Source organism: Etheostoma cragini, chromosome 12, assembly GCF_013103735.1.
Source record: "Etheostoma cragini isolate CJK2018 chromosome 12, CSU_Ecrag_1.0, whole genome shotgun sequence".
NCBI classification, from domain to species: Eukaryota; Metazoa; Chordata; class Actinopteri; order Perciformes; family Percidae; genus Etheostoma; species Etheostoma cragini.
Window position 1 is genome coordinate 20848822 of NC_048418.1, and position 13650 is coordinate 20862471.

General features: G+C 39.5%; 1 protein-coding gene across 2 annotated transcripts; it reads right to left on the reverse strand.

The window, feature by feature from the left end:
- Positions 1–1310: 1310 nt before the first annotated feature.
- Positions 1311–12712, reverse strand: LOC117953809 (nucleolin-like). Of its 2 annotated transcripts, none has more exons than XM_034887155.1 (16): positions 12548–12712; positions 11680–11749; positions 11499–11576; positions 11288–11425; positions 9151–9249; positions 8932–9069; positions 8472–8543; positions 8257–8380; positions 7944–8101; positions 7058–7184; positions 6796–6941; positions 5802–5931; positions 5579–5712; positions 5297–5423; positions 4177–4385; positions 1311–1995 (listed from the first exon to the last, which is right to left on the reverse strand). In XM_034887155.1, exons 1-16 carry the CDS (start codon positions 12560–12562, stop codon positions 1937–1939), a joined length of 1824 nt encoding a protein of 607 aa, XP_034743046.1. In that variant the 5' UTR covers positions 12563–12712; the 3' UTR covers positions 1311–1936. The 2 variants fall into 2 exon arrangements, with proteins under 2 accessions (XP_034743046.1, XP_034743045.1); XM_034887154.1 differs by having other exon boundaries at positions 9151–9252.
- Between the last annotated feature and the right edge of the window lie 938 nt (positions 12713–13650).

Consider the following 13650-nt stretch of genomic DNA (forward strand, 5'->3'; position numbering starts at 1 on the left):
GGGGGAGTGTTCGCCAGAGGACAATGTGCGGGTTGAAATTGCCCATCGGAGAACTGCCAGCGAGCTTCTTATGCCAGGACCAGCTGGAGTCATGAACATATTATTATCATCCCTTTGTATGCAATAATGGCACATTTAGTCATAATGCATTATAGAGTATGGTATGTTTAGATGTGATCCGGGTTTTACTTCAGACCAGTAGCAGAAGACTTGTCCTTCCTTAAAGTAGTCTTCCCGTCAAAACTGAAAATTAACACTTTTGTTGAGGCTTTAATCTAAGTTTTTAACTTTTTCTAGGTTTTTGTCCCTTTTTTCAATGATTGTCACTTTTTTTAACGTTTAACACTACGTAACACTAACTTATTAACTTTAGTTTTAGTTATTCTAGGAATTTATGGTCAATAAACTCATTTATAAGAAATTATACCTAATGTTTCAGTTAGAAAAGCAGAAATTAATAATTATTTCGACTAAAATTAAAAGAATGGATAATCAGACTGGAATATGTCAACTTTCACTCCATACTATTTCAAAAACACTTCAATTTTTTTTCTACAAATGCTGTTAAATTTAATAAGACACCAAAATTAATGAAAGTAGAGATTTGTACTTGCCCAAAAGAGCGTTGTGTGGAATCAATCCTGTTATTTGGGGTAAATAAAAAGAACATTGATATAGGAAAGCGGGTCAGTTTGACTCGAGGAAAACATGAGGGTTAAGTAGAAATATTGGGTATCTATACTTTACTGTAGTAATTATTTTACACCGGACTTTTTACTTCTATTCTTTACTATACAATTATCTGTACTTTGTACTCCTTACATTTAAAAAAAAAAAATATGGCACCATCAGGATAAAGTGAATCAGCTGCCCTCACAGATTCCCGCAGCTAAACTTGGATGTACATTTACATTCCAATAAAGGCCATTGATAACATGCCTCTGAAGTTTGACTTTTTGCACCATTAGAATACTTACTAGGCAACTAGTCATCATCTCTTCCACTCCATGAAACACGTTAATGCTCAGTAACACATTTATGATTCTTAAATGTATTTGCATTGTACTAAAATGCGTTCATTTTCAATGGGCATACATGAGGTTGGGACAGGTGCATCCCAAATTATGGCTAGTTTTGAAACCAGTGCTTTTACTTGAGTAAAAAGTATTTTTAAACCCTAGTATCCATACTTCTCAGTACTGAATGTGAATACTTTTGACACCTCTGGACTTGGCAGAGAGTTCCTTGTGTCCTTAGATAACCTTTTGGGTCTTCATTCCGGATGTTAACAGAACTCAAGACACAGGTGCTGTGGTTTGAAAATAGATTTATCTTCACATAAAAGGGTTCCATCTTAATCACCTTTTCACATAATAAAACTATCTCATGTGATAACAAGTCAGGGTGCTTTCATACTATTTCATAATAGTTATGAAGTTCATAGATTAAAGTACAAACAATTACAAGGTGTCACGTGTAGAGTTGTTCTGATACCGATATGGGGATAGCCTCCAATGCTGCCTAAAATGCTGGTATTGGTAAGTAAGCAAGGATCCAATATCACATGATATAGCCCCCCCAAAAAACTACTAAGTAGTTTGTTTGTTTTGTGTTATGACTGACTGTCACACTAGATCCTTAAATAAGTTCTACGTCATTAATTCACTGAATGTATTTTTCATGTTTTAAAAAGGGTAACCCTAGCCAGGCCATACATCGGATCAGTACTTGGTATTATTAAATTTGCAAGTTCAGATATCATAATCGGGAATGAAAAACATAACATGGTATTGACAACAACTCTAGACCCATATCCTACAATCAAGTCAGACTAGAACAACTTGACACATTTCCACACCCCCATTCAGCCAAACAAACATTCTTGAGCTTGTACATGCTTGTAGGTCTGTTAATAAACAGGGAGAACATTTCTATTTTATAGCTTGTTCACTTCTTTAACAGCATCCTGTGGTGTGCCGGCTCCACGTCCTTTACCTGCAAAAATAAATTAGTTTTACTTTTACTCAAAAACCATCAAACCAAACCAGTCAAGGGCCTAAGGAAATAGTAACCTCAATGTGTAGACTAACGGACCCTTGCAGTTTATGGAATCCTACACAAATACAAAATTTTAATAAAAAAAGAAAAGAAAAAAAAAACACATATAGCCACTTGTCAAATAGTGGCCGGATAAGGGACACTATCAACAGCTGAATGTTGCAAACCACATGCAAGGATGCTAAAAAAACATTTCTAAAGAAAAGCTGTTAAAGAAGGTGCATTTATTAAAACCTGGATTCAATTGTGTTTTTAGGCAGCGCAACAAGCTGTAAAGATTACAAATAAGCCACTATGTTAGCTTGTTGCTAACTGCATCTGTATGCCATTTGATTCTGGGACAGGAAGCATAAAGTGTTTTAAATCCGAGAAGCTGTAGCCAAAATTGAGCTTGATTTGAGGTCGAGAGCGTGGAAGTTAAACTAAAACAGTAAAGTTACGGGTAGGGGAACAGAAACAAAATACGCCAAAAGATGCTGAACCGCTTTGTTCAGATGAGAGAAACAGCAGAGTAGGTCATTCTGTAATATCTCATTGTCAGATCTGGCTAGTCCACTCAGAATTACGGGATGGGAGTAAAATGCAGACTGGTTTATTGGCTTTTCTTTAAAAAAAAAAACAACAAAAAAAAAAAAACACGCCGACTTACTGGGACTGTAGCCTATTCACCGTATCCCCCAGAGTTAGATAAGTTGCACCCACCACTAGCCTAGCTTACCACAGATGTATCAGGTTACCGGTTCACACTAACCCACTGCTCCCAATAAGTGACAAAAAAACGCCAACATGTTCCTAATTACATGCTGTGATTTGGATCTACGGTTAGAAGATGGCTGTGTCTCATGTGTCCTTGTTATTTGTGCATGCTGTACTATACAAATCACATGTAAACAGGAACCACTTACTGGGAGTAGTAGGCTAGTGTGAGCCGGTTACCTCTAGCATCTGTGGTAGGTTATCTAGTGGTGGGTGTGCCAGACAGAGTTAGGACACACACGGAGTTGAAACAGGGATATATGGACTTATCCAACTCTGGGGATACGATGAATAAGCTAGAACCGTGCAGAGCCCCGGTGACTCTGCTAAGTGGCTTCGGGAAGGAACTTGTTTTGGTGTAATGTGTACATTCAAAAGTGGTTTTAGTCGTGCAACAGAAAACTCTGATTGGACAGATAGTCTAGCTAGCTGTCTGGATTTATCTGCAGAGATCTGAGGAGCAGTTAACCATAGTTCTCAGAACCACCAGAGTTTAGAACGCCAACACAAAGAAAGAGGAAGGGGGCGGACATCCAGCAAAAAATTCCTGCGGCACCTGAACAATCCCGGAAATGAAACGGTGTGGATATAGACTTATTCTGATTTCATTAATACAAGCGGCCCTTTTCACATTAGCCACTAGTAGCCATTTAATACATTGTTAATGTAAAAAAGAAAAAAGAAAAAAAAACACTGATTTAGCCTAAAGAACCAAGTGGTCCGTCTGTCCCAACTAACGTTACGGTTCGGAGCTGGGACACTGGAAGCGTAACACTAATGTACTACAGAAGTCTGTGTCTGATCTAACCTCATTTCCACTGATTTAATTGTTCTTGGGTACACAGAGTTTATTGCTAGTGCGCGTGACATGCAGGTCATGCAGGGGGAGAAAATATCGCTATGTAAGATTTTTCCCATATTGTGCAGCCCTAGTTGGGATTGTGTAGTGATTAGCTCCGGAGCGAGTACTGACTCTAGAGTCATAGTGGGAGGACCAAAGTGTCTACCCGGAGCTTTCTGACCACGGTGGGAAATCTGTAGGAGGAGAACTTAACCCTCTCCCTGACTTCAAGTTGTTTATGGAGAAGGAGAACCAGGAAATGAGTCGGGGAATGGAACGCTGCCAAACCACAACCGGGCAAAGAGCGTCGCTTCAACGCGTTACATTTTTCAAGAGGTGCAAGTCAGGCTACAGCATCGGGTCAGTGTCTCCACGTACTTGCGTATGTAGCCACGGCGTCGATTTAACGCAGAAGCAAAGATCACGCTATACACGGAAATTAGATTATACTCTTTGTCTAACACTTTCAAAAACCACAACTATGATCAGACTCCATAACGCCAGTTAAAGTAAAGGGTTACCTTTGGCTTTACGCCGGCCTTTGCCGGCCCTCTGACCTGCAGGCTGTCCACTGGGTGCCAGGGGGGGCTTGGCTGGGTGTCCTTGACCTTTTGCACCTTTATCTTTTGCAAAAGCCACAGTCACTTTGCTGCCATCTATCTCACAGTCCTCCATGGCTTCTTTGACAGCTTTGCAGTGGTCTTCACTCTCAAACTCCACAAAACCAAACCTGAGAACATTTCAACATGAGACAAGTCAGTGTGAAGTATATCAATATATATTATCTTTAAGATGTGCTTTTATTTTGAAATTCCCACTAATATTTTCATTATTCATTCAACTGTTATTTATACTGGAGAGATCATCGAAGGGCAGCCCTCATTTACAATGACATTGATTTACAAAAGACAAAGAAAGCGTCACAGAAACAGAAGGGACACCAACATAAGAAAAATATTTGAAAATCCGAGCAGGACGATCAGGATGCAAGAAATACAACTGTGCAAAGCAATTACAAGTAGAAGTCTGGAAGTCCAAAATCTGATTTCTTAAAAGTCCAAAAGGCACAAAGTGAGTTGATTATAAGAAAGTGTTCTATTTTGTTCAGGTCCACTAACGCTAACAGCAGTTTTTCAAAGGTGTGTGTTTGTGTGTGATTTGAATCAAATCGAAATTGTATTGTGGCAGACTTTGTGATATCAGTAAATATCGTACATACCTTTCTTGTCCAAAGAATCTATTGGTCGTATTGTGACAAAACATGTGACATACATCCCTACTTATTAAATGTAAATGTGCTGTATTTATATAGCGCTTTTCCAATCTTAACAACTGCTCAAAGCGCTTTTACATCTACAGGAAACATTCACCATTCACACACATTCATACACTGTGGCGGGGGCTGCCGTACAAGGTGCCACCTGCTCATCAGATAAACATTCACACACATTCACACTCCGATGCGCAGCACCAGGGGCAACTCGGGGTTCAGTGTCTTGCCCAGGGACATTTCGACAATGACTGCCGGGGCAGGGATCGAACCACCAACCTTCCGATTGGCAGGCAACCGCTCTACCACTGAGCCACAGCCGCCCACTTATTACAATTATGACAATAAAAACATTACTTTAGGCAACATACCTTTTTGAAACTCCGGTCTCTTTATCTGCAGCGACTCTTGCACTGAAAGCCCCTTCAAAAGCACCTTTCAGAGTCTCTGCTGTCGTCTTCTCGGCAAGGCCCATCACGATCAGGGTTTTAGATAGGACTGAAAGGGGACACACACACAAAATTGTGGTATTACTGTTGTCATTACTCAAACTGACTTGAAACTCATGAAATATACGTTTTCCTATCCAATATCAATTTTGGCTGATAAAGCGGCCTATTAGACGACCGGTAACACGTAAACAAGCCACACACCGTTTGCCTTCTCTGACTGTGCTCGCCTTTTGCAGAATTCCACCCTGATCTCCTTTTGTGAGATTTTCAGGTTTTGTGATGACTGCAAGGCCTTTTCAGCATCTGCCACCGCTGCAAACTCAACAAACGCATACCTGCAGAGGGTGGTTTTCAAGATTATTCAGATACATTTTTTTCAATTGGGAAAAAAAAAAGTAGAGCCAGTGAGTGTACATGTGCTTACCCTATTGATTTGCTTTGCTTTTTTGGTACTTGGATTTTAACAGCTTTCTGAAAAACTTTCTTGAGGTCTATTTCATTTACATTGTGAGGCAAATTGCTCACAAATAAGCTTTCATTTGGAGGAGCTGCAGCTGTGAGAAAGAAAAGAAATCGTTTGTCAGCACAGGTAAACCGCTTATTCCAGATTCAATTAATTGACATTCAGGTTTAAAAAATAAAATAAAAAAGAATAAACAATTTCATGGAATACTTAACCCCTAAACCCCTAATTATCATTTGTATATCAATTACTTACCATTACCTTGAATAATTGTGACGCTCCTGTGTCCACGCGACATTTGGGAATGAGAGAAAAACATGCTCTGGTTTATTCGCATTTCTTTAAACCAATCACCTTTGTCTTGGGAGGCGCTAGGCGCCAGACAGAGCTCAGGAAGGAACTTGTTTTGGTGGAGTCGTGTACAACAGAAAACTCAGATTGGACAGTCAGTCTAGCAAGCTGTCTGGATTTACCCTGCAGAGATCTGAGGAGCCTGATAGTCCTCAGAAATCCCCCGTAGGTTTGAAGGGCAACACAAAGAAAGTGAAAAGTGAGGTACATCTGGACGTAATGAGGGACATCCGGGGGGAATTTCCGGTGGCACATGAACAATCCTGGAAATGAAACGTTGTCAATATAGAGCACTGAGCATATGACTGGATAAATAAGACTTGGATTATACTGCACGGGTTGTGTGAGAGTTTGTAAAAAGGATCTAGTTCCGCTGCTGTTAAACGTGGCCTACTGCTACCTCAATTCATCTAGTTTTTCTTTGCTTTTGGATTCCTCGTTCACCATGGAGGAACGCAAGAAAACGTTTTCTTCAAAACTTCAAAGTAACCCAAGATGAGTAATTGATATGCAAATGACCATTTTTGGGGGTGAAGTATTCCTTTTATGGCTATAGGATCACGTCAGCTCGTGACAGAAGGGGTCTACATGTCCAGTGGTTTACCTCCTGTGTTGTCTTTGGGGACTTCAGGCGAATTTCTTTCCCCGACACCGTCCACAATCAAAACCCGACCTTGGATCTTTACTTCATGTTTCCACTGCCGCACTTTCTCAGCAATAGCTTTATTTTGAAACTCCACAAAAGCAATGCTGTTGAAAAATGAGGAAATTACAAATATTTTACAAATGTGACTTTTGTTTTCATAACAGGGTACTGCATTAACCTGTTATGGTTATGAAAATTGAAAGTTTTACTAAACTCTCACCCTTTCTTTGGGCCTTCGGTTCCACCAGGAAACCTAACGGCGATGGCCTTGCGGAACGCTTTCAGAATGTCCTCTTTTGTTGCGTTGTATGGGACGTTTTTCAAAAACAAACATCTGCTATCTTTGGCTGTGAAAAACACAACAGACCGTCCTCAAGTCAGACATTCAATGTGTATCAACCTCCTTGGTCTCTGGGATGTTTTACATTCCCAGATCACCACACAATAAATCCATTATTTTAGCAGTTAATGAAGAAAAACTACACCCTAAAATCAATTAAAGAATGTATTTTGGTCAATGTTAAAATCATATTTAACATGATTAGGTTAGATGACTTTTGAAAAGATGTTGCATTTATTGAACTTAGAAACCAAATTAACAGTGAAAACACCTTGATCCGCCTTTCCCTTGATACTTTAGGAATAAGAAAATAAATTGGGAAAAATGTCATTACATCACACAAGACAAAATAAGGGTTAACTCGCAAACCATAAGGTGTGTGTGTGTGTGTGTGTGTATATATATATATATATATATATATATATATATAAATAAAAAAAAAACGTTTACCCCATTACATTGTTTTTTGTACTGTTATGTACGGTGGCCCTGAGAGGCCACAACTTGTTGCGTGCTGTGGTCTAATTGTGTGCGTTTTGTTAATGTTGCGTGCTGTGGCCTCTCAGGGCCACCGTAGTTGGGAGCCAAAATCGCAAAAAAATTGTGATTAATTGCACAGCCCTAAACCCAAATGCAGGTTAGTTTCATAAACTCAACAATGAGTGCCCTCTGGTGGCTTAGACAAGCACTGCCGCTGCACCTGGATCCAAAATGGCAAGTAACAGAATGGAAATAAATGTGTAATAAAACAATTTAGTTGAATTACCTTTTTGGTCCTCCACTGGAGCTTTAATCTTCACCACATCAGCAGTTTTGACCTTTGCTTTGGCGATCTTCATTGGCTTCTCATCCATCAATTCTCCGTTTAACGTCAAGCCTTTGGTTAAGTCCATCTCGGAGGCCAAGTCTACAAATGCATGTTTTCTACAACAGCAAAACATTACTTTTGAGTTCATTTTCAATTTTTAGTAGGAGCAATACTGATGTATCCGTGGCTGAAACAAAAACTATCTAATGCACCTACTCCTGCCCAAAGTTAAACTTGGGCAGCATACTCATACTTAAACAAGCATACTCACTTGGACCGGTCTAATCTGATGTCTTGGACCAGAAGACTTTGTTTCATCAAGAAATTTGCTAAGGAAGCTTTGATTTCGTCAAATGTTTTGGAGTTGTTCAGGTTGCCAACATAAAGACAGAAGCCTGAAACAAAAACAAGACAGAGACATGTGTGAGAGCAAGAATATCAGGCATGTAGCAGAACAGGGCAATTAGCTGTGTTTTGAGTTCATACCATCATTGATGTGCTTTGTTTTCTTTGATGGGGAGGTCTCAACAGCAGAACTTGCCTTCCGCTTCCCTTTTACTGCAACCACATAGAAAATGGGCATAACTACATAGAGTACAAATGGCAGACAAACTGTCTACAAGCAGTTTAGACGAAGTTTTTTCTAATTATAGAAGAAGAGGTGAAAGCTTTTAGTAGTTTTGCAGCTTTTGGTTTGAATGAAGCGATGGACTTCATGGTGTCCAAAGGCTGTCCTCTATGAAAGACTCATCTTCAAGTACATGTTGGTAAAAAATTAAAAAAGGCACAGCACATCCTGCATATTTTTATTGAACATTCAGAGTTTCAAATGTTATGTGTGCTGCTTAAGTGCAACAATCAAGAACCATATGCCCATGTAATGCAGCCCAGTCATCTGGAACCAGACTGCTGTTTTATCACTGACCTGTTGTTAACGCATCCTTACCTGTTGTTTTTCCAACAGTTGTCTGTTCACCTCCATTGGCTTCCTTAAGAACATCTTTGCTCTTTCCCTCATCAGTCTCCTTGTCCCAGGTTACAGTTACTGTGGCTGTACTTCCAGCCACGATGTCCACCTGAGATTCTAAAGAGGAAGCTCCGTTTCTGGCACTGCTCAGAATTTCACTAATAAAGACATGTGTGTTACCGTTTCATTTTACAGTACCTCCAGATTCCTGCATCTCTTGTTCCATCTTTGTCTCTACACTCCCATTGGGATTGTCCTCTGTGGAGCAAACGGCATCAGATGAGGAGATGATTGGTTCTTCTGGCAAAAACAGTCATGATGTGATTTGAAGACTGAAAACCAGCAACGACACCTTTTTGCAGCCTCAACTTAACCTTAAAGATCTCACTTTAAGACCTTGCTGTGTGCATTTCTCTCTGGATTGAGTGTTTTGATACTGTCACAGTATTTAGACAGAAACTCGACCTGCTTTATATTCAAAAGAGACATGGAAATCTCAACTTTTTACAATATGGGACCTTTGAGATAGATTTAACAATGGGTGACTCATATTCAACAAAAGACTAACATCACACCTTTGACTTAAATGACAAAAAACACATTTGATTAGGAAAGAAATAAAAGTTCATGACATTATTAAAGCACTGCTTCCCACACAGACTAATTTGTGACGGTGTACCACACAATCAACATTGGCCGCCCCACACTGCATTTCATTATTAGTTTTTCATGTACTATGTTTTTGTGTTAAATGACTTCATTCAATTCATTTGTGTATGAGTCCTTCCTGAAAGCAGAGTAGACAGCTGTCTGTTGACTCATCACCCATTGAAGGCCGGTGCCCTGTAGTCTGAAAGATGTCCAGAGCTATGTTTAAGGGTGCCGAGCTGGGACGTTTTCTTACTGTACGTGACCAAATGACAACAGGTGGTCTTTAGCAGCTAATATAAAAACGACTGCTAGAAAATTCTGAGGATGGGGGACAGATGCAAAAATGACGTAGAAACGGTTCCAACGTTACGATTAATTGTTTTGCTAAGATTAGGCATGTACCCAAACAAGGTCTCCTCTTGCTAGGGAAAATGAATATCAAACTGTGATGTTTTCTGTTTAATTGTGCCAGACACTCACACTGTTACTGCTGTTATCTCTGTTTCGCCATTTATGCTTTGCAAAGTATAATTACAAATTCCACCGAAGACCAACTCAGTACTTTTACTCAGCCGTCTTTGTTTCAACAAAGTCTTCCTTCAAAACTTCTCCTCTCCTGCTGTACAGAAAAACACACACACACACACACACACACACACACACACACACACACACACACACACACACACACACACACACACACACACACACACACACACACACACACACACACACACACACACACACACACACACACACACACACACACACACACACACACACACACACACACACACACACACACACACACACACACACACACACACACACACACCAACTGTCTTTATGAAAGCAGTGTTGCCAACTTAGCAGCTTTTCAGATGCCCTTAGCAACTTTTTCCCACAAAAGCGACTAGCGACAAATCTGGCGCCAGTATTGTCCAGCGAGAACGCAAGGTATTTCTCTCCTTTGGCCACCAAAACAGTCCCCTCTCTCTGAATCGGTTTTGTAAGGAGCAGCCCCACCCCTCCACTCTCTCCTCATGTCTGGCAGCCCTGCACACAGTGTGTAGGGAGGGAGGAGGGGGAGGAGAAGGGACAGGGTGAGGGGACCAGTGTAGCTAGGAGAGACAGCGGGACGCGACGAGAGAAAGATGCAGCTGAGCTGGCCAAGCCAGCCTTCTTTGAGTGTTCTTTATTAATCTTTGTCCCTCCCTTTGTATAATTTATTTCTTTACTTCTAAGATAGGCTACCTTAGTAGTAATAAGTACAAGGTAAAAGAAATTCCTGTATAGAATTTGTGGTTATTTGGTTAAGATTTCCATTTTTTTATCTACATTGCTACACAACCACTAAGCTTTATGCAAACTATTGCGTAATGTTGTCACAAATAGGCAAATGAGCGGATGACGTCACCTCCCCCCCTTTCTAATCTGTGGGAAACACTGTAAAGACAAAGTTTGTTATGAATCTGTTTAAAGCTAAAGTGAAAATATGGCCTGCAACAGATGCGATAACTATTTACAAAACTAGTAGCATCTTTAAGATTTAAAACATGAAGATTAACTTTACACCTGCAAAGCTAATGATGAATATTTTTCACTGGAGGACTAATCTTCCACTTCTTAGAAAAAAAGAAAAAGTGATGCAATAGTAACTTATGATTCTGGTAAACAACCTTACCACTATCCATCATCTGATCAATTGCGTTAGCCTTGTTTTCTGCCTCTTCAACTTCCCCCTCCTCACTCTTCTTGTCCCAGGATACAGCCACTGTGGTCGCACTCCCTTTTACTTCAATGACAGTGTCCATCTGAGAATCTAAAGAAGCAGCTTTGTTACTGGCACAGTTCAGAAGATCAATCAGACACCATGTGAATTGAGACTGCTGTACCTGGTTCCTCTTGGTCCTTCCTGGGAGCATCCTCCTTTCCCATTTGTTTGCTTGAAGTGACAGTCTCGGTCTGTCCTTCTGAAACAATCATATGTTGAATGACATAATGTTATTGTCATTATTAAGTCCAAACAATCATGTTTACTGGAATTCCCCACCGATTTAGAAACAAACGACTTGCCAACACTGTCCTCTTTTTCTTCAACATCATTGGTGACAACTTTGCTTAGTCTTTTACTATGTCTTGTTGCCTGAAAGACACACAAACACATGAGTCAAATCATTTATGACCCTGTGTGACGACATGTTCTTGTAAGAAAAGACTGCCTTCAAACAAAAAAACAAAACACATTTTGATTAATGTTTCAATATTCTTAACATGTAGCATCCAAACCCCCAAAATAATCAAATCATACTTAAATATAAACATGAATTCTCACTCCATCAATAACTGAAACTTTTAACATTAATAATAATAATAATAATAAATACTTTATTAATCCCGCAACGAGAAATTACAATTTACACAGTTGTTATTACACACAGACCTGAATTACACACATATGCTCAGTAACTAACTTTACATGCACTAATGGAGAGATGTGTTAATAAAGGAACACATTTGATGTACTTTTGTGTACTGTGTTAAACTGCTTTCACCTCTAATTATATATAATAACTAAAATATATTAATTCGTAATATGCATACGTCATATAGCAATATATAAGACATTCTTTTGTACAATAAGCTTATTCATTTGCAATTGGTGACTTTAAATTTGTCAAACAACTATTAAAGGCTTAACGGTAAATGCAAAAACGTTCCTAGGTTCCCACTTTAAAACCAACTGACGGGTTGTCCAGTTCTAAGTAGAGACAGTTGAGTAATAACTCATGTATTTACTACCAGCTCCCTAACTGTTAGCTAACGGTAGTTTGTAGCTAACAGAACACAACCGAACGACAGTTAGCTTACGGTTAGCCATCTAACGTTACTTAGTGCAAGTTGAAGCCTGGTTAAAATAAATATAAAGAAACGTTATACTTACTTCTGTCTTCGCCATATTTTTTGTAACAACGCCACACGGTCACAGGCTGGTACTTATGGCTAGTAGTTGTAGCCGGTAAATGCCATACGTAGGTGAGGTAAATGCTATAGGTAAATGCACGTGTGTTGAGCAAAAAAAACATCCACATGCGACACTACGCACTGCGCATGCGCGTGCTGTACTACGGGTGCTTACACGTATTTGAGCTTTATGCGATCCAACCATAGGCTGTAACTGTTTGAATTCAACCGGATTCAACCACAACAGCTTTAGAAATCTCCCCGTCACAGACACTTTTAAAGGGAACTCCTGACAGCTCACCCAAGTTATCTGAATGAAAATGGCAACCCACAAGTCTCCCCTTCACAGATATGCCCGCGTAATGCTGCAGTTTGGGGCAAAACCATGCCGTTTTTCTTATGCAGTAGAAATGTGCTATTTAAACCTATTCTGTTCTGTCCTAAAATGGTTACACTATTTGAATATTTCTGCATACGGGGGTCCATGGCCCTTTTGGAGTGGCATAAATTGCGTGTGACTGGCAAGCTTACACTCTTGGGGATTCAATGAGTCCATTGTATTGATGTGTGATGATGATCATCCTTAGTAGCCATTGACCTTACGGTATAAAATTACCGGTTGTGACCTTTAGGATCACAGCCTCATGAAACTTTATAACCACAAACTATGGTTTGTATAGAGACCTGAGGAATTAGTGAAATATAAGCATTAAAGATGCTGGTTTAATATTGCAAAAATTACATTTAGTATTAACATCTGAGAATTTGGAGAAATATAGATTATTACATCCAAAGTGATTTTTCTCCTTCTTTTTAATACTTTATTAAAACATTGTGTCTTGTAAACAGACCAAACAGACAAATATTCAGCAGGCCATGGACATGACTTTGTTCTTGTTGTTGTTAGACATGGATATGATTGTTTTTTTGTGTGTTTTTTTTTAAATTGATGCTTAAAAACACAAATACACAAAACATCATGCACTGTCATGGTTTCCCAATACAATTTTCCATCCAAAAACAAGACATGTACAAAAGAAAGAAAGAAAAGAGATCACCCACAAAACAAAACAAAGAGGCAAA

Excerpts from the sequence above, each read along its gene's own strand:
- LOC117953809 (XM_034887154.1), bottom strand. Across the intron at positions 6,942-7,057 it reads ACCGAAGGCCCAAAGAAAGG|CATTGCTTTTGTGGAGTTTC; the intron begins GTGAGAGTTTAG and ends ATTTTTCAACAG. Across the intron at positions 5,932-6,795 it reads CCCCAAAGACAACACAGGAG|CTGCAGCTCCTCCAAATGAA; the intron begins GTAAACCACTGG and ends TCTTTCTCACAG.